Source organism: Myotis daubentonii, chromosome 8 (genome assembly GCF_963259705.1).
Source record: "Myotis daubentonii chromosome 8, mMyoDau2.1, whole genome shotgun sequence".
Lineage (NCBI taxonomy): Eukaryota > Metazoa > Chordata > Mammalia > Chiroptera > Vespertilionidae > Myotis > Myotis daubentonii.
Genome location: NC_081847.1, coordinates 67,212,733 through 67,239,587, shown reverse-complemented (window position 1 = coordinate 67,239,587; position 26,855 = coordinate 67,212,733). Strand labels below are relative to the sequence as shown.

The 26,855-nt window shown below is 43.5% G+C and overlaps 1 protein-coding gene across 1 annotated transcript in view; it reads left to right on the top strand.

Moving 5' to 3' along the window:
* The first annotated feature begins 7,065 nt into the window (after positions 1-7,065).
* The window catches only part of RUVBL1 (RuvB like AAA ATPase 1), a 37,228-nt gene continuing 17,438 nt past the window's right edge, over positions 7,066-26,855 (top strand). The window contains exons 1-6 of the mRNA XM_059706786.1: positions 7,066-7,310; positions 10,614-10,700; positions 13,036-13,168; positions 20,553-20,704; positions 24,291-24,380; positions 25,140-25,289. Coding sequence (XP_059562769.1) covers positions 7,170-7,310; positions 10,614-10,700; positions 13,036-13,168; positions 20,553-20,704; positions 24,291-24,380; positions 25,140-25,289 — 753 coding nt within the window. The 5' untranslated portion in view covers positions 7,066-7,169. The remainder of the gene's footprint in view (positions 7,311-10,613; positions 10,701-13,035; positions 13,169-20,552; positions 20,705-24,290; positions 24,381-25,139; positions 25,290-26,855) is intronic.

Below are 26,855 nucleotides of genomic sequence, written 5' to 3'. Positions count from 1 at the left end.
CCCCATCACATTTTGTGAGAACCACATTCTCGTTCCTCAGGCAGTAAACCTGGCTCAGTCCCTGAGTCCTCTCTTCCTTTCATATCCCACATCCAATTCACCAACCAATCCCATTGGTTTTACCCGTAGAATGCAACCACATCTCACCACCTGCACTGTTAGCACTTGGTCCAGGCCATCATCTCTTACCTGGGTAACGGCAACAATAAAATTCATTCTTTCTGGTGTATGGTTCTATGAGCATTGGCAAATCCACAATCATGTAACCACCACCATAATCAAGATACAAAACAATTCCACACCCTCCAAGGAACCCCTCTGTGATCCAACACTTCCACACCTTTAAACCCTGGAACCACTGATCTATGTTCTCTATCCCTACCAGCTTTGCCTTTCCCAGGACATGATGTAAATGGGAGCATACAATGGATAGCCTTTTGAGTCCAGCTTCTTTCACTTAGTATAGTCACAAAATACCGACTTCCGCACTTGGGCCACGAAGTTTCAATCACACTGTACGTGTGCGCCTGCACGTGGTATTTTGTGGAAGAGCCACACTCAAGGGGCCAAAGAGCTGCATGTGGCTCGCAAGCCGCAGTTTGCCGACCACTGGCTAGTGTGCATCTGAGATTCACCCATGTTCTTGCCTGTAACTGCAGTGCATACTTCTTTTTATCACTGTTTACTATTCCATTGTACGGACAGACCATCATTGGTTTACACCTTCACCTAACATATGTGTAAAAAGCATTGCTCTAGTTTCTATATGGAGAATAGGCTATAGGAGAGCAAAGCTGATGCCGAAAAATGATTTCAGTACATTGAAATCACAGTGAGCTACCACTACACACCTATTAGAAAGGTTAAAATTAAAACAAAATAACTCTCATATGTTGCTGGGGGGGGGGGGGGGAGTGAGAATGGAAAATGGCACAGCCACTCTGGAAAATAGCTCAGCAGTTTTTATAAAATTGACCCAGCATTCCTGCTCCTAGGTATTGAGCCAAGTAAAATGAAGACATGTTCACACCGAAACCAATGCATAAGTGTTTAGAGCAGCTTCATTTGTGATATCCCAGAGCCTCATCCAGGGCTCAGATGATGACACAATGGCACCAACTTTGTTTCTATGTCTCCGTTCCTCCTTCCTCTACGTTGCTTTCATTCCTAGGCAGGCTCTCTCCTCATGGTGACAAGATAGCTGTCAGTACCTCCAAGCTTGCAACCTCAGCAACTGTACATGATGTGCAGTTCAAGTCATTGTCTTCGATGAAGTCCTGTGCCCCAGCACTAAGCAGAGAAATACAATGCTCTCCCTAGCCAGGCATAAGTCATAAGCTCACTCCAAGAGCCAGAAGGAAAGGGGGACTCCCTATTGAAACTGGAGTGCTGTTGCCAGCAAAATCCAGGTCACATAACTCTCCTTCATTGTGTCCTTTGTCTCTATCTTGGCGTCTACTACACTGAGTCAAGTTTGCTTAACTGGTGCTCTGTTGCTCTCCCCCTAGTCTATAGGCTGAGGATCCTTTACACATTTTTTTAAAAGATTTTTTAATTGATTTTTAGAGAAAGAGGAAGAGAGAAAGAAAAACATCAATGTGAGAGGGAAACTTCAATCGGCTGCCTCCTGCACACCCCCCGCCCTCACCCCGGGCAACTGAGCCACACTGGCCAGGGCCTTGTACATCTTTCATAGATGGGGACTAGCACATGCAAATGTCCCATAACTCTTCCTTGAGAGTACTCACTCCCAAACCTCTGGCTCAAAAATAACTTCTCTATAGCAGACTCCTGGGTCACACAGTCCCACAGGCTGTGCACAGTCCCTGGGAAATGATTGACAGGAAATGGTCTGCAGAACTGTGATTATTTGGGATTTGTTCTTAATGTGATGCAGGTTCCTTTCTGTTCCTTTAATGCCATTTTGTATTCACGTAGTTCAAAGTTCTTTACAAACAGCTAGTAATTAATTCAATTTCATTAAAGCCAATTAATCCAGGATTAATTATAAATTTACCCAGAGGAAGTTATTATACTTTGCTCTTTGATTTCAGTTTTGCCTTTAAAGATTCTTTTAGGAGTGAAATGGAAATTTCCCTTTTCTCTTAGGGTATCTACCTTGCCAGTGATTGTGTTAACCATTACCTTCCTCCATATGTCCCATAATAACCTGGAATGAGATTGTCACCCAAGCCACCAGCCATGTTTCATGGCATTCCCAGCACTAAACAGAGCTGCTAATGCCACCTTAGTCACAGGATGAGAAAGATGATGTCCTGGAAAGAACTAGTTCCATGCAGGTTCAAATCATGGCCCTACCCCATGGTAACTGTGTAACTCACCATTTCTTCCATCTCCATGTGGATATAATCATATTTTGCAAGATCATTATGGTCTGTAATGGTCAGCATCCACTCCCCCTTCTTCTGTAAGACCCCTTGACTCTCCTAGGAGATATCTCACTTCCTCTCCTCTAGGTTACTGTGGGTGTTGACCCCATTCTAGTTCTGAACATGAGCCTGAGACTCAGATCCATTCCACCAGTCTTGACAATTGGGATTGGTAGTGAGCATGTAACCTAAGTTAGCATAATGGGAGAAAAACCTGGGATTTTGTCCAGAGCAAGCAATACAAAGTGTGCCCTCTGATACTGGATTAAAACTTGGGTAAATCAGTTTGGGTTGTAGTGGAATCCCAGGAGGGGATCCTGGACATGGCAGAATAAAAGCCCTTCAAAGATGTCCGTATCCTGGCACTTGTGAGTATGATACCCAACATAGTAAAGGGGACTTGGTAGGTGTGATTTAGTGAAGGATCTTAAGATGGGGAGATAGGCTATCCTGTGGGCCTGATAATGTTAGGGCCAAAACTAGAATATTGGGGACTAGCTTTAGTTATAAAAATACTAATCATGCTCTGCTAACTGTGATTGCCTTGTTCTGATTAAAGAAAGGGCATTCTAATCTGGCTGGGAGTTGTATGCCACTGGACCTGGGAGTCAACCTTGGACCTGGCAGTCAACCTTGGACCTAGGAGTCAACCTTGGAATGCGGTTCATTCCCAATCATTAACTGCCTATTACATGTTGCCCAAACAATGGAGTGCTGTCCCAGCACGAACTGCCTACTTCCCCGTGCCTGCAAAAGCCATTTTGCATACCCATTCTTATTCCTTTTGCCTACTTTGCCATGTAATCTTTGTTCTACCTAATATAAGCAGCAGGCATATGGGGGGTTGGAGAGCAGATTTTTTTGTGGATCACCTGCTGCTCTCCCATACAGCAAGCATTATTGGAATAACCACTCATATATGATTCAACCCTATCTCTGCTTAATTGGCTCGAGTAGTGACAGGCAGCCCAGACCCATTGGTTGTCTGGTTACAATATAATCACAAAGGTCCTCATAAGAGGAAGGCAGGAGGGTCAGAACCAGAGAAATGACATCAGGAGAAAGACTCTAGTAGCCATTCCTCTTTTCGAAGATGGAAGGTCATGAACCCAGGAATGTGGACAGCTTGTAGAACCTGGGGCGGCAGGGGGTGGGGCTGGGAGAACAGGTGCAGGGTGGAGGGGTGAATGGGAGAAAATAAGGGGACATCTGTAATACTTTCAACAATAAAGATCAATTTAAAAAATTATGTTATCTAAGAAGAGAGCTAGTTTGACTTCTTGCTTTCCAATTTGGGTGCCTTTATTTTATTTTTTTCTTGCCTAATTGCTCTAGCTAGAACTTCCACTACTATGTTAAATAGTAGTGGCAAAAGCAGGCATCCTTGTCTTGTTCCTGATCTTAGGAGGAAAAAAATTCAGTGTTTCAACATTGAATATAATGTGTTTTAAGATGGAAAGGGTTTAGTAAGTTTATAGCCTGTGGGGAATTATCAGGGAGAACAGATGAAATACAAGAAAAGGAAGGTAATAGGTATATTGAGGCCTCTGAGAGATGAAGTGGGGCCCAGATTGTTATCTGAAAGCCAGTTAGTAGAGTTACCTTGACTAGGAGGAAGACATGTCTGTACTTAAATCAGTATACAAGAATAATCCAGCAGTTTAGGATAGAGATTAAGAATTGTTTCCCAATCTAGCTTCTCCCTCTTTTTACACAGGAAAAGAACTTTCAGTGGGGCACATATCTTTCCAGCTAAAGACTACATTTCCCAGACTCCCTTGCAGCTATCTGATTAAGTCTGACCATTGGGATATAAGTAGAAATGATGGTGCAACTTGAGGTCAAGGTTAAAGGGAAGGAGCATACCTTCCCTTCCTCCTTTTCTCCTTGCTCGTTCAAACATAGCCTTTTAGGAGAAGCTAAAGCAGACATCTTGGACCATGGGATAGAAGGTATGTGTGGGAATATCCTAACTAAACAACACTTAATCATTAGTTGGCCAACTCTAAGTGCTCAGCTCAAGCTGGAGACCGTAACGGTGTAATGGGCCATTGAATAATTACCTGCTGACATACACAGCAGCCTTCATGAGGCAGTGGAGAAGGCAGGGGTAGGTTTGACCTGGGACTGTGGGTTCAAAGGTCAGGTGTGAAAGAAGTCAAGTCCAGGAGGGAACAAAGGGTTGGAAACCAAGTGGCTGAAATGAATTTTCTTGGACTGGAGAAAAGAAAGATGGATGGATTGGAGGTGAAAGAGCAAGGATCACGGGAGTGAGAGAGTTGGTAGTCCTGGGGTTTTCACACAGCACAATTCTGGAATGTAGCAGTCCACACCATTACTTGCATATGTACCATTGTACTAATACGGATTTTCAGTACCCACAGATAAAAACCTAATTCAGACTATTTTAAGTCCCAATTTCAGTGTCGTATTACATTGCAAGTAGGGCAAGGCTGGATAAGGGAATGTAAAGGACTTCATCAGGAATCTCTTTTCAGCTTTCCTCCTCTGTGTTGGCTGCATTTTCAGGCAGAGTCTTCTCATGAAGTAGTAAAGATCACTTGGACACCCATGAACCAATATATAAAAAATATGAAAGTGTCAGGACTGTCATTGGATTGCCCACTCACATTCTCAAACCCATCTCCATGTCCAGGAGGATGGGATACGTTGATAGGCCAGGCCAGGGTTCTGTGTCTATTCCTGAAACAATCCTGGGGAGTGGGGTCAACCCATCCAAACCACTTAGACTCAAAGTGTGTGGTTCTCTAAAAAAATTAGTGATGAGAGCCAGAGGAAGTTGGTTGGATTCTGAGTAGGCAAAATGACCCATGCCCACTACTGCAGGCCTCACCTGCCCTTCATTCAGCTTGTGTACCTCAGACACGGGCCCACCATGTAGACATCTGTCTAAATAAAAGGCACTATCTGGATCTGCAACCAGGTCCAGCTTTCTTTTTATTTTTATTATTGATTTCAGAGAGGACAAGAGGGAAAGAGAGAGATAGCAACATCAATGATGAGAGAGAATCATTGATCGGCTGCCTCCTGCACACCACACACTGGGGATCAAGCCTGAAATCCAGGCATGTGCCCTGACCGGGAATCGAATCGTGACCTCCTGGTTCATAGGTTGATGCTCAACCATGGAGCCACTCTGGCCACCCAGGTCCAGCTTCTTTGCATCCCAGATCTGGGGTCTGGGACTCTTGTCAGGCAATTGATCAATTTGTGATGTTGGACAATTTCTATCCCCTTTTAGGGCCTCAGTTTCCTTACCTGTAAAGTGAGAATGCGAAGTCAGATTGGTGATTTTTAAAAAATATATTTTTATTGATTTTAGAGAGGAAGGGAGAGGGAGAGGGAAATAGAAACATCAATGATGAGAGAGAATAATCGATTGGCTGCCTCTTGCACGCCCCGCACTAGGGATCAAGTGGCAAGTCGGGCATGTGCCCCCAAATGGAATCAAACCCAGAACCCTCCAGTCTGCAGGCTGACGCTCTATCCACTGAGACAAACCAGCTAGGGCCAGATCAGTGATTTTTGAACTGTTCTTTAGCAGTAAAAAAATGGAAAGAGCTTTGGTGGAAGGGAAGGTAGGGGCTTGGAATTAGTATCCTATCCTCTCAGCCTTCCCCCTTCCCCATTCATACTGGCCATGAAAGAATTCTACAACTCTAGGAAATGTGGTTTGAAAACCACTGCACCAAGTGCTCCTACGGATTCCTCTGAGCTCCAAAGTCCTTATCCTACCACCTCCTTATATGGCTGAAAGAAAATCTTTCTCTTTACTTTGTGCCAAAGTTTGGGGCTTAAAATAATAAATGTATAGTGGTCTTCTCTCCCAACTGGATAATATGTAAAGAAGTTAGTTCCTCAGAGTGCCTCACTGTGACTACTAGATGAAAGACTCCCTCCTCCACAGGGTAAAATCAATTACTATTCACCTCTGAATGACTAGGAATGTCAATGAAATGTTAAGTGGTCTTTTGGAGTGACCTAGGGGTGATAACTATAGGGTTAATGAATCACAGGCCACCAGTAACAACCTCAGCTTTCCAAGACCTTGCTTCTGCTTTCTCAGGCTCTAAAAATGCCAAAGGTTCCAGTCACTGACAGAAACCACTACCAAGTCCCTTAATATCCAGTGTGTAAAATACATGCAGCAAAACTGCATGACTTCCAGCCGGGCCGGTGTGACTCAGTGGTTGAGTGTCAACCCATGAACCAGGAGGTCATGGGTTCGATTACCGGTGAGGACACATGCCCGGGTTGCAGGGTGGGAGTGACTGGCTGGCTGAGTTGGGCCTCCCTAGGGAGACGCCAAAGTGTGGAAGTCAGAAAACTAAGCAAAAGTCAAAGCTTGTTTCTCCAAATCCAAAACGGAGGTAATTACCTGAGCTTCTCGAAGGATATGACGTTCCAATACGAAATGTATCGGATGGCACGATTATGACCCTGACCTCCTCCTGGCAATGCCTCCGCCCCAGATCAAACCGCAGGCGCGGCTGGCCAGTCTGTGTTGCACCGGCGTCTCTACCCCGCCCAAGCGCCGGCTGTGGGGAATGGTAATCCGTGGACACAGACGGAAGTAGGTGGGCGGAGCCAGCCACGAGCCAATCAAGAGCGGAGGCGTTTCCACCTCCGCCAATAGAGCGCCGAACAAGGCGGGCCCTGAGAAACCGCCTAGTTACGGCCGCATGGTAACCGGGGTTCCGGGCGTGGGTTACTCGCTGCCGGTTTTCCACGCCGGTCTTGGCTCCCGACCTGTGCAAGATGAAGATTGAGGAAGTGAAGAGCACCACGAAGACGCAGCGCATCGCCTCCCACAGCCACGTGAAGGGGCTGGGGCTGGACGAGAGCGGCTTGGCCAAGCAGGCGGCCGCAGGGCTCGTGGGCCAGGAGAACGCGCGAGAGGTGGGCTGGCGGGCGGCCCGCGGTTGGGGCGCTGAGCAGGGCCGCAGTGGCGAGGAGCCGGGGTGTCCCGCTGCAGTTTCCTCAGGGCAGTGAAAGTCGACTTTGGGGGGCGGCGAGGAGGCACCTCGCTGGGCCGGGAGGGGGGCCGGTCCAGCAGAGCGGGTGACAGAGGTTGACTGCTTGCTTCACCTCCTTGACCACAAATCTCGAGTGAACCCCCCTCCCTGCCATGCTCTGTTCGCGGGGAGCAAGATAAACCAGGTCTCTGCTCTCGTGGAGCTTCCATTTTAGTGTGGTAAGAGACAGACGATAAACATTTACTAGTAAACCAATAAAGAAAATAATTATCACGTTTTGTTGGGGCCACTTCCTGCGGGGCTTCGCCGGCTGTGATAAGAAATTTGGGTTTTTGTCAGTGCAGTAGGGGGCTGTGAGTATTTTAAAGTAGGGGAGTGATCAACCTTAAAAAGCTTACTGTGATTCCCAGGGCCTGGGAGCCGAGGGAGGGAAGTGAGAGTTGCAGGGAGGAGCAGTCTGTTTACCTACACTCGCAGCATCCTTTTGACCATTCCAATTCAATACACTTTTTTTAAGTGGCAGTGACGTCAAGTTCTGTCACCTACATTATAATCACAGAACTGTTTGAGCTCTTTGTATTATTATTTTTGCAGATTAGAAAAATTGAGGGTGAGAGAGAGGTCACCTCACCTATCCACTTGCCACTCAGTTTAGCAAGTGTAATGCTGGGGTTTGTACCTACGAGTCATTCTGACTCTCAGTTTAGTACTGTCTGTGTCAGTGATGGCAAACCTTTTGAGCTCGGCGTGCCAGCATTTTGAAAAACCCTAACTGAACTCTGGTGCCGTGTCACATATAGAAATTTTTTGATATTTGCAACCATAGTAAAACAAAGACTTATATTTTTGATATTTATTTTATATATTTAAATGCCATTTAACAAAGAAAAATCAACCCCAAAAAAATAAGTTTGCGTGTCACCTCTGACACACGTGTCATAGGTTCGCCATCACTGGTATGTCATTACATCCACCTGTCAGTTTGCTGTGCTCTAGGGTCAGATTCATGCCCCTTGGCCTTGCTGTGGTTTAGCAGCTACAGAAACCTTAAAATGAGATTGAGATTGTTTCCTCCTAGCCTGATTGTGCTAATAGACAGGGCCAAAGAAAAGCCGCTGGCTTCCTTTTTGAGCATCGTCTTTTCAAAAGGCAATGGTGACATGATAAAGGTGCTTTTCAAATTTCTCTTTGTACAGCTTCTGCTTACTACGGACCTGCTACTGCAAATGGCTAACATTGGTTGAGTTAGCCAAGCACTGTACTAAGCAGCTTTGTCTCCATTGTCTTGTTTCCCCTCCACCCTAATAATTGTCTCTCCCCCACTTTACCATGACACCTTTCAGACATACAAAAAAAGTTGTAAGACTTGTATAGTGAATACCTGTGTGCCTAAATTCTACAATTAACATTTTATTCTGTTGCTTTATCATATATTCGTTCATTTATCAATCAACCAATCCACTTTTGCATTTCAAAGTAAGTTGCTTGTGGTTCACAGAGGTTAGGTAGGTAGGCCCAAGGTCACTCAGCTGGTAGTGGCAGAGCCAGGGTTTAAACCCAAATCTATTGAATCTAGAATCGGTGCTCTTAACTTTGATGCTGTAAGCCTCTGTACAACTATGAGCTTCCTGAGGCTAGAGACCAGTAATATTATTAAGTACTCAATATAAAGGCCCAGTATTTATTGAATTAATAGGCATCCCAACTCAGCTACCAGATCCTTGTATGTCTGGTCACCTCAGCCTTCTTGCAGGTGCTTAATATCCTCATCTGAAAAAAAAGGAGAGAGTTTAGCTAGGTATCCTTTAAAGGCCCTTCCAATTTTTATTTTTTAAATTTTAGTATTCACTGAGCACACCTTACTGGAGAGAAGCTGGAATTTAAACTGAGGAAGAGTAAATGGAAGAGGTCCTAGTCGGTGAATAAGAGTACATATCCAAGGTTTGGAAAGTCTTCTCTACCTCTTTTGAGTTTCCCAAAGGCTTTTAATGCTGAGGATTATGACATAAAGCTCTACAGAAAGACCATAATGGTTCTGTTATCTTTTAGAGATGCAGCGTCTAAAGAATAGCTTCTAGGCTATATCAAGAGCACTGTGCTTTTCCAGGTGAATCAGAAATGGAATGTAGTACATCTACACACATTCCTTGAATCCACAGTTTTGAGGGGTTGTCTTAAGTGTGGTACCAAGGTACTCTCCACAGTCTAAGGGGAATAGTGGTACAGAAGATAAGATGTATTCACAAGACCCTGTCAATAGTGTACAGTGTTGTCACTGCCCAGAGAAGAGCTAAGGCAAGGAATTTAATCTTGAGAATTTGAAGGCATTCAGTAAATCTTATGATGCCACAGGTTTAACCTCACCTGCAGCATTTTTTGCAGGATCCTGGGATAGTTAACTGATACCAACTAGTAGTGTAAGTCATTGATTCTTAACCCTTAGTGGGTTAATTAGGGAATCTGATCAAAGCTGTGAATCAAAAAATGCACATGTGAATACATAAGCATAATTTTGTTTCCAGTTTAATTTTCAATTTCAGGAAGTGTGTGGTCTCCTGGAGTCTATATCTGATCCCCAGGCTAAATGTCACTGCTCCCATTTGCACTGCTACTGTCTATTCTCTACACAGCAGCCATGAAAATCTTTTAAAAACAAATCATCATAACATGAGACAGCCTAAGACCTTTTCAGTAGCTTCCCATTACAAGTAGTATAAGATCCAAACTTTAATGTGGATACTAGAATTCTGTTCTGCATTCTGGCCCCTGCCTTCAACCTCATCTACCCATGCTCCTTATTCCCTGTACTTTGGTCACTGTAGCCTTTCTGTCCCGTGGGCATGCTGTTTCCTTTGAATGCAACACTGACTCCTGCCCAGATATGCCTAGAACTTTGCTATATATCAAATATATTGTCATCAAAGAGGCCTTCCCAGATCACTCTGTAACCTGTGCCTCAGACACTGGCTCTGTCTTTACCCTTTTTTCTTCATGGTAGTGATCTACAATGTTTTTGTGATGGTCTCTGCCCCTGGAATAGGAGCTCCATGGGCACAGGGCTTTTCTGTTTTGCCCTCCACTGCCTCCAGCACCTAGAACAGCGCCTGCAGTGTATTGGCACTCAGTGTTAGATGAATGAGTATGTGAATTGTTTGGACCAGAGACTGGACTTTTCCCCTCCTGGAACATTTTAATACTGATTTTTTATTTCCATTGTGGTGTCTAGGCATGTGGTGTGATAGTAGAATTAATCAAAAGCAAGAAAATGGCTGGAAGAGCTGTCTTGTTGGCAGGACCTCCTGGAACTGGCAAGGTACTCATTTTCTCTCATTTTTTTTTTTAATCTACCCAAGAGAATGAACTTAGTGTCTAAGCCAAATTAATCTTTTGTCTTAACTAGTCTTTTTTAGCTAATTTGGTTAGATGTATGTTTTTAAAAACTAATGTGCAATAATACAGTTGAGCTTCTAAAATCCAGATTATCCTGGACTACCTCCAGAGAAGAGAGGATGAAGTCCGTGGAGGGGTCTCATTGTCTCTAGAATTTGTCTCCTATCTCTTTCGAGGTTCCTTTGCTTTGGAAATACATTTCTGTTTGCCTAGGGCTTCATAAAATCTTCACAGTGACATCTTACTTGAGGAGGGAAGAAAACCACTCAGCAAGCATTTTTCTGAATGCTAACTTTACCTAGTACTCCTCTGGCTGTGTGAGAGATGGGGCGGGGCGGGGGGAGGAGGTAGAATATAGGAATTGGAGACATGATTTTTATCTTCAAGGGGCTTCAGGGCAGAGAGAGGAAACCATGACAGCACAAAATGCTTTAGTTGAACACTAAGTTGCATGGTATTGATTGATCTTAAATGCAGCTGGAAGGTGAGTAGGAGGCAGCACTGATGGCTGGTAAAGCTGGAAGGGTTGATCTTGACATTTGCCCTGCAGAGTGGGGAGAAGATTGGCTTTGCCGGGAAGAAAGGGGCCTTTCAGTCAGAGGAGGCAGTATGGCTTGTTGGAATCCATAAAGGGACTGGCTAGATATTTGAAACACCCCAGAGTCCCCAGTCAGCCCTGGTTCGTTGAAAGGACCTCTGGGTAGAGGAGAATAGGCTGCTCGGGCCACTGCTTTTTGGGCTACGCTGTATGCTGATTCTCTGGAGCAGTGGTTCTCAACCTTCCTGATGCCGCCACCCTTTAACACAGTTCCTCGTGTTGTGGTGACCCCCAATTTCATGGTTACAAATTGAACATAATTAAAGCATAGTGATTAATCACAAAAACAATATGTAATTATATGTGTGTTTTCCGATGGTCTTAGGCGACCCCTGTGAAAGGGTCATTCGACCCCAAAAGGGGTCACGACCCACAGGTTGAGAACCACTGCTCTAGAGAATTCTAGTGTCTCAAAAACTATCACCAAAGGAGTATTGAAAAGAAAATCTAAGCAGAACTTTCACTGGGCTAATTTTATAACACTGTCTCAGAGAGCCACTTTCTTGCCCTGGCCAGTTTGGCTCAGTGGATAGAGCGTTGGCGTGCAGACTGAAGGGTCCTGGGTTCAATTCCAGTCAAGGACACATGCCCAGGTTGTGAGCTCAATCCCCAGTAGGGGGTGTGCAGGAGGCAGACAATCAGTGATTATCTCATCATTGATGTTTCTATCTCTCTCTCCCTTCCTCTCTGAAGTCAATAAAAATATATTTAAAAAAAAAAAAAAAGGAGCGATCGAGTCACTTTGTCGTTCTTCAACACCAAGCTTGTTTTCTTCCGTAGCCCATACACCTTGGGAACTGACCGTACTCAGACTCTTGTTGAGGAAAGATGAAATGGCATTAAAAGGTCACGGCACTTCTCAGTCCTGTACTAGCTTTAGAAGACTGGCTTTTGCTGCTTGATGTTTGACCATACATCTGTTAAGTCTGCTTCTGTTCAGCATCTGACAAGTGTGGCTATCTGGCTAAAAATCAACCTGTAGTTTTACTAGGGCATGTTCACGGATAATTTAAGACCTGTTCATAGCTTCAGAACCTGACCTCATGTGTTCATTATGTGTGGGCCACTTAATATAAAGTGAACATCATGTAATTTATTGATTTCCGATGGGTTGTCTTCCTGTACCTGTATAAACAGGCAGCAGTTATCTCAAAGATCCAGAATGGTGTTCTGAGTGATTAGGTCAGGACCCTGTTTTAATAGTGAGGGAACAGTTTTGGAAGACTATACTAATTATGATGGGACTATGATCTCTGTAACCCTGCTACCAGCATTTAAGTGCCCCCTCCTCCATTTTCTAGATTATGGTACCTAGGATATGTTATTTAATCTCTCTGTGTTTCCGTTTCCTCATTTGTAAAGTGGTGATAGTAGTAGTATCTGATTCATAGGGTGAGTGGGAGGTCATGTGAAGCACTTAGAGTTGGGCCTGCACTGGGTCTCAATGAATGATAACTTGTAATTATAGGGATGATTAAAAATGCCATTTAGATTATAAATACAGAAGAGTCATCAAACATTTATTGTGTGAAACATGCCAATTGATGTTAAGACTAGACTAGATTTTCAGTTTCTGGTTATAACTTTTTTAATAACGTATGTCTCTGAATGATCATATTTTCAAGAAGTAAAACAAGTACATTTTCATTGTTTTCTGTAGACAGCTCTAGCTCTCGCTATTGCTCAGGAGCTGGGTAGTAAGGTGCCTTTCTGCCCCATGGTGGGGAGTGAAGTTTACTCTACGGAGATCAAGAAGACAGAAGTGCTGATGGAGAACTTCCGCAGGGCCATTGGTGAGTATCATGTTTGTGGGAGGAGCAGTTCTCACATGCAGGGTGCACTAAAGCCTCCTCGTTGTGAAAAAGACTTCATGATTTGTATTTGTTGTACTGCTCTTTTTCTTTTGACACCATTAGTGTTATCTTTGCAAATAAAACAAAAACCCAACTTTCTTTTTTTTTTTTAATTTATTTTTTATTGATTAAGATATTACATATGTGTCCTTGTCCCCACGTTACCCTCTACCCCCCCCCCCCCCCCCCACTCATGCCCTCACCCCCCCGTTGTCCGTGTCCATTGGTTAGGCCTATATGCTTGCATATAAGTCCTTTGGTTGATCTTTCCCCCTTACCCCTACCCTCCCCTACCTTCCCTCCAAGGCCCGACAGTCCAATCAATGCCTCTCCGTCTCTGGATTAGCCCTTGTTCATCAGTTTATGTTGTTCATTATATTCCACAAATGAGTGAGATCCTGTGGTATTTATCCGCTCTCCAGTTCCATCCATGCTGTGGCAAATGGTAAGAGTTCCTTTTTCTTCTTCCTCTTCTTAAAGAATACCTTTCAGCATTTCATATAATGCTGGTTTGGTGGTGATGAACTCCTTTAGCTTTTTCTTATCCGTGAAGCTCTTTATCTGACCTTCTATTCTGAATGATAGCTTTGCTGGATAAAGTAATCTTGGTTGCAGGTTCTTGCTATTCATCACTTTGAATATTTCTTGCCACTCTCTTCTGGCCTGCATGGTTTCTGTTGAGAAATCAGCTGACAGTCGTATGGGTACTCCCTTGTAGGTAACTGACTATCTTTCTCTTGCTGCTTTTAAGATTCTCTCTTTATCTTTTGCTCTTGACATTTTAATTATGATGTGTCTTGGTGTGGTCCTCTTTGGATTCCTTTTGTTTGGGGTTCTCTGCGCTTCCTGGACTTGTAAGTCCATTTCTTTCACCAGGTAGGGGAAGTTTTCTGTCATTATTTCTTCAAAAAGGTTTTCAATATCTTGCCCTCTCTCTCCTTCTGGTACCCCTATAATTCTGATGTTGGTACGCTTGAAGTTGTCCCAGAGGTTCCTTACACTATCTTCATATTTTTGGAATCTCTTTTCTTTTTTCTTTTTCGGTTGGGTATTTTTTGTTTCTTTGTATTTCAAATCTTTGACTTGATTCTTGGGATCCTCTTGTCTGCTGTTGGATCTCTGTAAAAACCCAACTTTCTAGTTGAGGTGCTTTAACAAGCAACATACGTGGGCCCTAGCTATGGGGCGGGGGTTCTTAGCCTGACAAAATAAATGTGGCTATAAAGTGATTTTTAAGAAACAAGTCAGGCCCTGGCCGGTGTGGCTCAGTTGGTTGAGCATAGTCCCATACACCGAAAGGTCGCCAGTTTGATTGCCAGTCAGGGTACAAGCCCAGGTTATGGTATCGGTCCCCAGTTGGGATGTGTATGGGAGGCAACCAATCACTGTTTCTGTCTCTTACATGTATGTTTCTTTCTCTCCCTTCCTCTCTCTCTAAAAAATCAATAAAAACATATTTAAAGAAAAAAGTACTTAAAAAAAAAAAAAACAGTCAGATTTTCCTAGAAGCCTTTTTATGTTTTTAGAGATGACTTTCCATTGGAAAGGTTTTGGACTTAAGCCAAAAGAATTGTGTGTCATGCTGCCAGAAAGCCCCTGGTTCTGGATGTTGAGCCAGAAGAACTGTGGCCTGTCAGAGAGTGATGATACTATTTGGTCACTGGCAGAGCTTTGAGGCTGGTAGTGCCAATCTCGTAGGGCTTGGAGCTACCATGTGGAGTGTTTGTTATGTGCCAGGTCCCTGCATTGATGATAGCCTTTCCCCCTGCCGAGAGGAAGCTCTCCGTCTCATTTAGCATCTTATAAAACAGACTCACAAAGTTCAATAGCTTGTCCATAGTGACCCAGCTAGGAAGAAGCAGAGCTCTAGTTTTAACCTCATTTGTCTGATTCTAGGGCCCATGCTTTGAAGAACTGCTGTGAGGAGAGAATGACCTCTCTGCCGAATGTTTCCCTCTTGCCAGCTAGGACTTGTGGGGCAGGCTCCTGTCCTTATTTCTTCTGGCCTACCTCTGGGAAAATCTCAGCTTCTCTCACATCTACTTGTAGAAATAGTTTATTCCTTTTAAACTGTTAAGAGATATTTAATGTTTCTGCAAATGTGGGAGTCTGTCTCTAGGATATAGTTAGTTGCTGAGTCATCATGGGTTATGAACACTTGTCAGTGCCTGCACCATTTTTCAGTCCTTTTGCTTGTCAAAGATAAATATTCTGAAGAAGGATGTTTACTAATTTAAAAAAATTCAAGGAGCCCTGACTGGTGTGGTTCAGTTGGTTGAGCATCTTCCCGTGTACCAAAAGTTCCCCAGTTTGATTGACAGTGAGGGCACATGCCCAGGTTTCAGGTTCAATCCCTGGTCAAGGTGTCTGTAGGAGGCAACCGATTGATGTTTCTCTCTGATATTGGTATTTCTCTCTCTCTCTAAAGTTAATAAAAATACGTTTTTTAAAACAAGAAATTATTTTTAAAATTTTCAAGGAAAATATAAAAGTTTAAGCAAGAATAAATTTGTCTAGCCCAGGATCCTTGCCTCAGAACAGCTAAAGTCTGGTTTGGGGGTAAGATCCTATAGGGCCTTATGCCATGGTTAGGGCTTTGGCTTTTTTGCTGAGTGAAAGGAGAAGTAATTGGAGAATAGTTTTGGTTTTATAAGAATCTCTGGCTGAGGTATAGAGAGTAGACAGTAAAGAAGGCGAGGGTACAAGTAGATCATAAGTCGTCTGAGAAAGAGATGGTGATAGCTTTCAGCAAGGGTGGTGATGGTAGAGGTGATAAATGGATGGATTTGGGGTATAGCTGGATGATAGAGCTGACAGGATTTCCTGAAGGATTAGGTGTTGGGGCTGAAAGAGGCAAGGATGTCACCTCTTCTCCCAGCTTTGTCATTTTGGAAGTTGGGAAGGTATGGGAAGGAACAGATTGGACATTCATTAAACGTTTACTATAGATATAGGGAGCAACAAAGGTTGCCCCAGTTGCTGACACACAGTAGGTGCTCAGTGAAGTATTTGTGAGTGAGAGAAGGTGGTGGACTTTAAAGCAGAGAGAAGACAACCGTTAGCTAAAGTAAGATAGCCCATGGTCTGTGTCTGGCAATAGACATATTCTGTTTGATTTATACAGTGTTTTTAAAAATAAAATTTGAGTTATGTAGTTGCCAGTATTTAGAGATTGAGAGATGTCATATTAAATCTTTCTTTCTGGCTTGAAAGAAGCTTTCATTTCCACCAGGCAGCAGTCAGTCAAAGCTAAGTGGGTCCTCTCCTGTTCAGAGCAGGCTTGCACTCCAGCTTGCCCCAGTCTCTGTGAGGCTTGCTCTGCTTCTTAATGGTCCTTGCCAGGTCTAAGTAAGCCTGGAGTTTGGGACTCTTGCGTTAGACCAGAGACACTGTGAACTGTTTCTGTAGGCTGCTTTGTGTTATTTGGAATATGGACCTTTTTTTTTCAATCCTCACCCAAGGATATGTTTTTATTGATTTTAGAGAGAAAGGAAGGAAGAGGGGGAGAGAGAAACATCAATGTAAGAGAGAAACATTGATTGGTTGCCTTGAATAGGCACCCCGACCAGGGATCGAAACCAGAGCTTTTTGGGTGTACAGGATGATGCTCCAACCAAGTGAGCCACGTGGCCAGGGTGGAATGTGGACTTTTTAATTATTCATTTATTTATTTATTTAATATATTTTTATTGATTTCAGAGAGGAAGGGAGAGGATGAGAGAGAATCATTGATTGCTGCCTCCTGCACGCCCCACACTAGGGATCGAGCCCACAACTCGGGCATGTGCCCTGACCAGGAATCAAACCGTGACCACCCGATTCATAGGTTTTCACTCAACCACTGAGCCACACCAGCCGGGTGTGTCTGGCTTTTTTAGCAACATTTGTATTTGTAAGGTTTAGCTTGTGTTATTACATGAAGTGTTGAAAGGCATTCAGTGAATCTTACGATGCCATAGGTTTCAAATCTTTTGAGAACTTTTAAAGAATTTAATGAACATGTGTCATAGATTTTATTTAACTCATTAATTAATGAGATAATCTGTAAGATGTTACAACTGGTTCAAATATGTGTACTAATAAAATGCATTTTTACAAATTTGAAAAATATTTTACTGACATTGATAAAATCTGACAAAACTGACCTTTACGTGAGCGTATGTGTTTAGGTTGCTTAAAGGTAATTTAAATGCTTTAACTTTGAAAAGATAAATTTTCTAGGCATCAGTTTTGTGATTTGCCCTTTTTGGGGGGAGGAGAGCAACACAGTTCTTTTGATGGCAGCCAAGTAAAGAGAAATTTCTTGATCCTGCCACTGAATAAAAAGGCAGGTCATTGACAATCTTCAAAAAGGAACCCTGCCCATCTTTCTCTGCCTTTGAGTTTCTGTGATGTTGACAGTGGGGGTGGGAGAAAGCTGTAAGCTGACCAGAAATAAAAAGCAAGGAGTCTGTGCTATTTCCTTGATGTGATGAAGGTCCCTGTCAGGGATTTAGAAACCTGAGCCAGCAGATGAAACCTGTGTCATTTGCGTTGTTGTTGCCAGAGATAGTGCCAGCTCAGTCCCTTTCCTGGCTAACAGCCTGTTTCATTGTCTGTCAACCATATCCCCTGTCTGCTTGTCAGCACAGAGCAACTTCTAAACAAATATGGAACTAGTGAGAGATGGGAATGCCTTTCCCCCCACTTGAGGAATTTCATGTCATAGTCGTCTAACCGTAAATATAGGAAAACATTCCATTTGGAGGACTTTATCTCTGGGATGTAAAAGTTTTGAATTAAAAAATCAAAGTTCAACCCTGGCCAAGTGACTCAGTTGATTAGATCATCATCCAGTGCACCAAAAGGTTGAGTTTGATTCCCAGTCAGGGCACATACCTAGGTTGTAGGTTCGATCCCCAGTCAGGGCACGTATGGGAGGTGACCAATCACTATTTCTCTTTCACATTTCTCTCTCTCTCTCTCTCTCTCTCTCTCTCTCTCTCTCTCTCTCTCTCTCTCCTCTCTTTCCCTCTCCCTCTCCCTCTCCCTCTCCCTCTCCCTCTCCCTCTCCCTCTCCCTCTCCCTCTCCCTCTCCCTCTCCCTCTCCCTCTCCCTCTCCCTCCCCCTCTCCCTCTCCCTCCCCCTCTCCCTCTCTCCCTCTCTTCCTCTCTCCCTCTCTCCCTCTCTCTTCCTCTCTCTCTGAAATCAATTAAAAAAATCATGTCCTCCATGAGGATTAAAAAAAAAATCAAAATTTCATTTAAAAAGTACAGAATTTTCCAAGTTTGTCACAATTTTTTTTTTAATAAAGGTGGAATTTTATTGAAGAACAAGTACAGACTCCCACATGGGGAGGGGGAAAGAATCTCACAGCACAGACTCCTACGTGGGGAGGGGGAAAGAGTCCCCTGTCACAATCTTCTGATACATTCATTTTATTTAGAAAATTTTGTCCTGGTGTTCAGGAACTAAGAATTTGGTGAGGCAAAAATGAAATGCAACCTCTATTTTGGGGCTATTCCAAAACTTCCATTTGTAGGCTATCAGATTGAGTGAAGGTAGAATAAAACGTTTCCTTACTTGAATATCTGAGAGAGTTTTTGCCCAAATTGGGTTTCTAGGGAAAGAAGTCAGCGGACTCAATGTTAAGATAATGACCACATTTAAAAGTGGGAAGTAATTGACACCATTGGCAGTGTTGTTGTTTTTTTTGCCATTGGGTATTCCCATATCAGAACAGAGGTGGCTCCATGGTGAGGACACCCAAACCATATCAGGGCTTCCTGCCATCAGAAGTAGTTTATGTCTCACATTTTGAGTAGAACAGAGTTCATTATTCTTTAGATGAGTGGTTCTCAGCTGTGGCTATACATTAGGATCATCTGGGGAGCTTTAAACTAATAATAATGGCAGGGTCCCAACCCCTGAGGTTCGGAGGTAAGTGCTCTGAGTGTGGCCAGGGTATAAGGAATTGTAGAAGCTCGTCAGGTGATTCTAAAAGGTAAGAACCATGACCGTAGACTCCAGCTAAGGCTTAGAGCAGTGTTTCCTAAACTTAAGCCATCAGTGTTCTTCCTTTACCAGGTCCCACTAATAGAATATTATTTATTTAAGTATTTTAAGGTGACTGGATAATTTTGTGCAGACATACAGAAAAGTACATGTATCATAAATATAGAGCTCAGTGGGTTATCATAAATTAACAACCCACCCAGTCAAGAAAAATAATATTGCCAATACCCTAAAGTTAGTCTGTGTCCTCCTCTATCTCCATCCTTTCTTTCCGTGTCAAATTAATGACTGCCTTGAATCTAACATTACAGTGTAGTTGTACGTGTTTTTAAACCTCGAATGCAAGTTTGCAGTATATATTCTGCCACATTTGGCTTCTTTCCCACAAAGTTATGTTTGAGATTCATCCCTGTTGTTGCATGTGGTCATAATTCTTTTTCATTGCGTTGTGATATTCTGTTGTATGAGTAAACCACAATTCATTTGTCTCTTCCACTGTTTACAGACAGTGGAGTTTTCTCAGGGTTTGGCAATTAAGAACAATGCTTTTATGACTACTACTGGCTGTATCCCTTGGTGCACATGTGCACTCATGTCTAGTGAGTATATACCTCGGAGTTAAATTGCAGAATCATAGGACATTCAACTTTAAGACATAATACCAGCCCTGACTGGTTTGGCTCAGCGGATAGAGCGTCGGCCTGCGGACTGAAGGGTCTCGGGTTCGATTCCAGTCAAGGGCATGTACCTGGGTTGCACGCACATCCCCAGCAGGACGCGTGCAGGAGGCAGCTGATAGATGTTTCTCTCTCATCGATGTTTCTAACTCTCTATCCCTCTCTCTTCCTCTCTGTAAAAAATCAATAAAATATATTTTTTTAAAAAAAGAGATACCATGTTGTTCTTAAAGTATTTATACCAGTTTACACTCCCAGTAGCAGTGTAACCTTCCTGTTGTTTTGCATCCTCACCAACTCTTGGTATTACCAGCCTTTAATTTTAGTGATTCTGGAGGTTATAGAGTAGTATTTCATTGTTGTCACCCCTTGAACATGTAGCAGATATCTGAAACAATTTTGAGAATTATAGCTTGTCTGTTTAGTTCTAGATTAGAATCGAGGAAGTCCCTTTGAAAGGCTGAAATACAGTTGTTTTTCTGCGTTCTGTTATATTTGTGTTTGGTGCTTTTCTTCCCAGGAGTACACCCTTGAATGTACGTCAGTAAGGTTGACTAGTCAATTCTTGTGACATGGAAGTTTTGTGGCAATAGAAGTTGTTAGGGAGTAAGAAAATTCTGCTCTGACCAGAGTTCCTCTGCCATCTCTTCCAGGGCTGCGGATAAAGGAAACCAAGGAGGTTTATGAAGGTGAAGTCACAGAGCTAACTCCATGTGAGACAGAGAACCCCATGGGAGGGTATGGTAAAACCATTAGTCATGTAATCATAGGACTCAAAACAGCCAAAGGAACCAAACAACTGAAAGTGAGTACATGTTTGTGGACTCTTTTTCTCTTGCCTTAGAATCTCTCAGCACTGTGTGGCCTTGGGCAAGTGGTATAACCTGTGTTCCAGTTCCCTTGTCTGTGCGCTGTGGTGATGATTATCACAGGGCCATCTGAAGATGTTATGTATATAGAGCAGTAACAAGTATAGGGCCAGTACACAGGGGACTTAATAAAATAGGTTTTTCTTATTTACTCTAAGGAAATTGTATATGTTGAAACATGAGCTGCGTGGCTGGTCGAGTATACCTTCTGCCACCTATTTATGTTATGACCATTTGTCAGAGCCCTGGGCTACTCTCTGTACCTGGGCATTACTTTTTCAGTTACCGTGCTCATGCTTATAAAAAGCAATGGCATTAAGTAATTTGGTAAGAGTTGGAGAATGGATAATGAGTTGCCTTCAAGAGACCAAATACTGCAGGTGGTCAGGACCTAGAAGCCTGGGGTCCTTCAGTGGCTGGTTCTGCGTAGGCCAGGGCTTCGTGGAGAAGCCATAGTGCTGGCACTGTGGGAGGCCCTAGAAGGCCCTCAGACCCCTCTCCTGTAAACCTCGAGGATGCTGGCAACAGGGGTGCCTGGTGGGAAGAGCATGGATTTTGGAGTTAGTCTGAAAGGGAATTTTGGCTCTGCTGCTGATAATGGTGTGATCTTTGGGAAGTGACTTTATCTGTTAAATGGGAATAAAAAATTGCCTATCTCACGGAGTTCTTTTAAGGATAAAAGTTATAGCTTTGGATGTGGCACCTAGTTACTTAAGAAGTGGTAGCTTTTGATGTTATTGTCAGAGCTTTCAGTTAGAGAAATGGAGCAATTTAGATTGTAGGTTTTGCTTTATTATTATTATTATTATTATTATTATTATTATTATTTTGTTGTTGTTAATCCTCACCTGAGGATATTTTTTCCATTGATTTTTAGAGAGAGTGAAAGGAGGGAGGGGGGGAGAGGAGAGAGAAACATCGATGTGAGAAAGACACATTGATTGGTTGCCTCCCGCATGCACCCCAACCAGGGCCAGAGATTGAACCTGCAATCTAGGTATGTGCCCTTGACTGGGAATCAGACCCTCAGCTCTTTAGTGCATGGGCCAAAGCTCTAACCACTAAGCAGTGCTGGTCAGAGTGGCTTGCTTTATTATTAATAATAATATAACATTATCATCATAGCTCTTATTTATTGTATGTACCAGGCCCTGTGCTACATGCTCCAACAAATATCTATATATATAAAAGCCTAAGCTACCAGAATGCCTACCGACTGGAATGATGGGAACGACCAGTCGCTATGACACGCATGGACCACCAGGGGGCAGACGCTCAATGCAGGAGCTGTCCCCTGGTGGTCAGTGTGCTCCCACAGCCAACCTCTTACAGCCAGCCAACCTCCTGCAGTCCCTACCCCCGTCCGGCTGGCCGCCAGCAGCTGGCAAGAAGGCCCCAGCCGGCAGCCAGAGGAAGGCCCCGGCTGGCAGCCGGAAGGCCCCAATTGGCCCTGATCGCTGGCCAGGCCTAAGGACCCCACCCATGCACAAATTTTGTGCACCAGGCCTCTAGTTTATTAATATTTATGATTTGTCTATTTGTTTGTATAATTTCCCACCGATAAAGGAACTGAGTCTCATAAAGAGATTAAGCGGTTATCTTAGGATCATATAACTAGTTAAGTGGTAGAGTACCCTCCAACCTACTATGTGACCTTTTGAAATCAGTTGAGCTCTCTGGGCCTTCATTTTCCCATCTGCAGATTGACCTACTGCAGTAGATTGATCACAATTTGCAGTATAATTTCTCCATCTTTCTTCCCGTCTGTGATTTCATGGTTCTCTGATTCAGTGAGGTGGTTTCTTGGTCACTGCTTTATGGGGATCATAAAAATGTCTCTTCTTCAAAGGGCCATTTTTCTTTTTCCTAACAGGGTTTCCATCTTAGGGGCATGCCTCTGCAAATAATCTCTTTTAAACCTGCCCCTCATCTCTCCCATTCTGTATTAATTAGATTTCTTAGTAGGACCTGCCACCTTGCAATAATTACGTCTTCAGTCAACTCATTTGCAAAATTAACCAATATAAAAATGCTTAAGGCAAAAAAGTAGTGTGTGCTCTTCAATGTATGATAGATAAAATAAGGCATGCAACTTCGATTTCAGCTATCCATAAGGCTGCTTTGCAGTTTCCTTAAGAAAATGACATAGAGGAGAGGTGAAATTTTTCTTCTAAAATGAGTACTTCCAGCTACTTTGAGTGTAAGGTATTTGGATAGATGGAGCTTAAATACTCATGGATACTTAAGTGTGAAGGAGAATACCATACTTGCAATCAGTATCGAGTGCCTCCCTCATCCCAAGCCCAGTGTCAGAGGCCGACCAACCACTGTCCTTCCTGCCCATGGCAGTGCTCCAGGAGGCCATCAGGCCCAACCCAGCCAGAGAGAAAGAGCTTTGTTTTTGTGGTTACCATTTGCAGGAGCTTTATTGAGATATGGTTTCAAATAAACTCACCCATTTTAAGTGTACAACTCAAGGAATTTAGATCTGTTTACAGAGTTGTACAACCATTACAACCAACCAGTTTTAGACCATTTTCATCACCCCAAGAAACCTCATGCCTGGTTACAATAGCTTCCCATTCTCTCCCACAGCCCCTGGCAACTACCAATCTACGTTCTGTTTCTATATACTATTTGCCTTTTCTGAACATTTCGTACTAATGGAATCATACAATATGTGTTCTTTTGTGTATGGGTTCTTTTGAATCCTGGGTTTAATATTGTTTGAGACAAAGCCCAAGTGTTTTTCACATTATAAAATGAAGTTTAATTGAGAGAAACTTATTTCTAAATGCTAACTCCTTGCAAAAGTTGCTGTCCTAGAATATTGATTATCAGGGGTAGCCTGAATCTGGACGATCTGGAGAAAAGCAGCAGTTTCCCAGATATGCTACTTTCCTGGAGATATAAACAGGCAGGCAAGCAGGGAGCAAAAACTGGGATTTCAATCAAAAGGCTTGGGAAAGATCCTGGTTTATGTTTCCCTTTGAATTTTAAACATCTGTGATCACATCTGGGTGCTGTTATATAGATGAAGAAACTGATAGCCTTGTCCAAAGTCATAGGCCCACAAAATGCTACTTACAGAAAGAAAACTTTAGTTGCAGAAGGTTCTATCAGTACCCAAGGTGAGGAATGTAAAGGATTGAACCTGCGACAGCAATCTTTAAAGGAGTTCCTACTCCCAGGAATAGTGTAGGCCACCTAAAAGTAGTCAGAGCCATATTTGCCAGTTTGCAACTTTAGGAGTAAAGGGGAAAGGAGACTAGGTTTCCCCTTATGTCCCTCTCTGCCTGGAACACAGGTACACTCACTCTTGCTTTCTCTCTATGACACTCAAACCCTCAGAGCCAGCCTCACACATTCTAATACACACACATGTGCACACATACACATACACACAAATACACTTTCTCCATACAGTCATTAGCTATCTCAAATCCCTTATGGAAAGATATCAGAAATAAATACAATATGTATTACAGTTCTCTGATTCACATATTTTTTTTAAATTTTAAGCTGGACCCCAGCATTTTTGAAAGTTTGCAGAAAGAGCGAGTAGAGGCTGGAGATGTGATTTACATTGAAGCCAACAGTGGAGCCGTGAAGGTAATGCATGATTTGTCTGCCATGAGGAGGCCTGGGTGACCAGGAAGTTGCTTTTTTGGGGATGGGGATGGAGTGTCTGGTGCGATGCTGACGGAAGGTCAGCGGTTGCCCCTTTGTGTTTAATAAAGTTTGCTTTCCCTTTATCTTCATTCTAAAAAGTCTGTTAGAAAAATACTAAAACCTGTTTAGAGGGGGCATACAGGATGAGAAAGCAAAACAACTGTAGTCATTTTTAAATTGAAATGTGCAGTGTATTTAATCTTCCTTTTATCTCTTTGGTATTTTCTTCTCAAGATATATGTGTGTGGAAAGGAATGCTGCATTAGTTGGCATTCCTTTTATATCTGATTTTCAGTGTCCTGTACAGTGTTCCTCACTGTTTAATGGATGCGCATAATACTTCATATCATACAATAAATCACCCACCTACAAAAGAGTCTGAACAACTCCCTCCGGCTCCAGTTAATCTATTGGATTTGCCCTTTATCGGGAATTGCATACAGTTAAAAGAGAGGAGGAAAAATATTCTTGGAGAAAGTATCAGGTGTTTTTCAACTGGGTTTTTGGAGCCCAGCGATGAGCAGATAGCTTCCTTCTCTTGGCAGCAGAAGAGTGGGGGATGCTTGGAGTTGGTCGAGTATGAGTTAGTCGAGTATGCTGTCAGGCCCACACTTGGGAACTGAGACTTTATCTCACTTAGCAATGTGCCATTTGGGGACTTGGCAGTGAAAACTCACTCAGGTTTCTCTCCCTTTGCAGAGGCAGGGCAGGTGTGATACCTATGCCACAGAATTCGACCTTGAAGCTGAAGAGTATGTCCCCTTGCCAAAGGGGGATGTGCACAAGAAGAAAGAAATCATCCAGGATGTGACCTTGCATGACTTGGACGTGGCTAACGCCAGGCCCCAGGTAACTGCCTGTACCCGGGCATGAACTGGCACACAAGCCCTTTTGCATGTGCACAGAAGCTCTGGGAGTGAATTGTCAGTCTTGCTGCTGCCCTTTCTTAGGGAAACAAGTCCTTTTGTGTCTGTAATGTTTAGCAGTGAACAGTGACATGAGCTAAGAGGGACTCCTTTGTTCCAATTCAAATGCTCTAGTCACAGATGATTTCACATGCATTGTTCCTTATCCCAGCCAGGCTTCTGGCCCTGACTATACAGCTTCTGTGGCTTCTCTCCAGCAGCGGCTCACACCTGGGATTCTCTGGGTGTTAATGGTGGGGGGACAGGAGTGTTCTTGAAGCCCTTTGCAGGAGTGTAGAAAGCCTGACAAGGCTGTGTCTTTCCCCCTGCTTAGCAAAATCCACAGTTTTATAGCTTTGAATGGGACCTGTATGTGCTGCTCATGCTGAGTAGAAGATGGATACTTTGTGGGAAAATACAGTATGTCTTTATGACAGCTCTGGGAAATGTGCAATTTTAAAATCCCAACTCTTTCCTCCTGGTAGTCTTTCAGTTTGCTTTCTTCTTCATCCCAAGAGAGGCCACCTCTTCCCTAGCAGGGGGTAGACTTTTGAAATTGAAATTGGATCCTTGGGTGTTTTGTCCCTTGGAGCCTTGGCCAAGAGATTGCTGAAGAATCACATTGTGGACCAACAGGTTCGCTCTGCTTGTGGAATGGCTGTCCCCAAACTGACCTCCTAGGAGCTTTTGACTTGGAGAGAGTGCAGGGCTGAGAATTGCAAGTCAGGGTTTGTGTTGCTGCTAATGAGCTTGGCTAATTAGTCACTTTGGGTCTCCAGGTTTTCTGTGACTTAGGACTCTGATTTTGAGTTTCTTCCTCTGTGAAAAGGGTATAATAATAGTTCCTGCCTGCAGGGCTGTTTTGAGGATCAAATGTTGTAAGTCCTCAGGAAACATTTGCTACCGTTTTGTGTGTTTTTTTGTTTTTGTTTTTTAAATATATTTCTTTATTGATTTCAGAGAGGAAGGGAGAAGGAGAGAGAGATAGAAACATCAATGATGAGAGAGAATCATTGATCGGCTGCCTCCTGCACAGCCCCTACTGGGGATCGAGCCCACAACCCAGGCATGTGCCCTTGGCCGGAATCGGACCTGGGACCCTTCAGTCCACAGGCTGACGCTCTATCCACTGAGCCAAGCCGGCTAGGGCCATTTGCTACCTTTTCTAGTGAACATTTAGTGAGTGCCTCTGTGTACCAGGGTCTGGTAACCAACTGGTTATCATGAATTGCTGGGTAAATGACAAAACAGCAGCTTCTTGCTGACTGCACCCCAAGGAGCTAGTGGGGAGGGTTCAGGCAGGGGGTGAGCCTATTAGGAGCCAGCGATTATGCAGGGATGGGCTCATGGACTCTGAGCAGCTCCAGGTTAGGACTAGGTTAATGTGACTGTGTCGCTGAGTTTAATGAAAGGAAATACAGGAACATAATTAAGTACACCTTATACCTACTTGAACAGTGTCCCCAAGGGAGCTAGAGCACCAGGAGAGGGTCAGACACCCCCCCAGAGG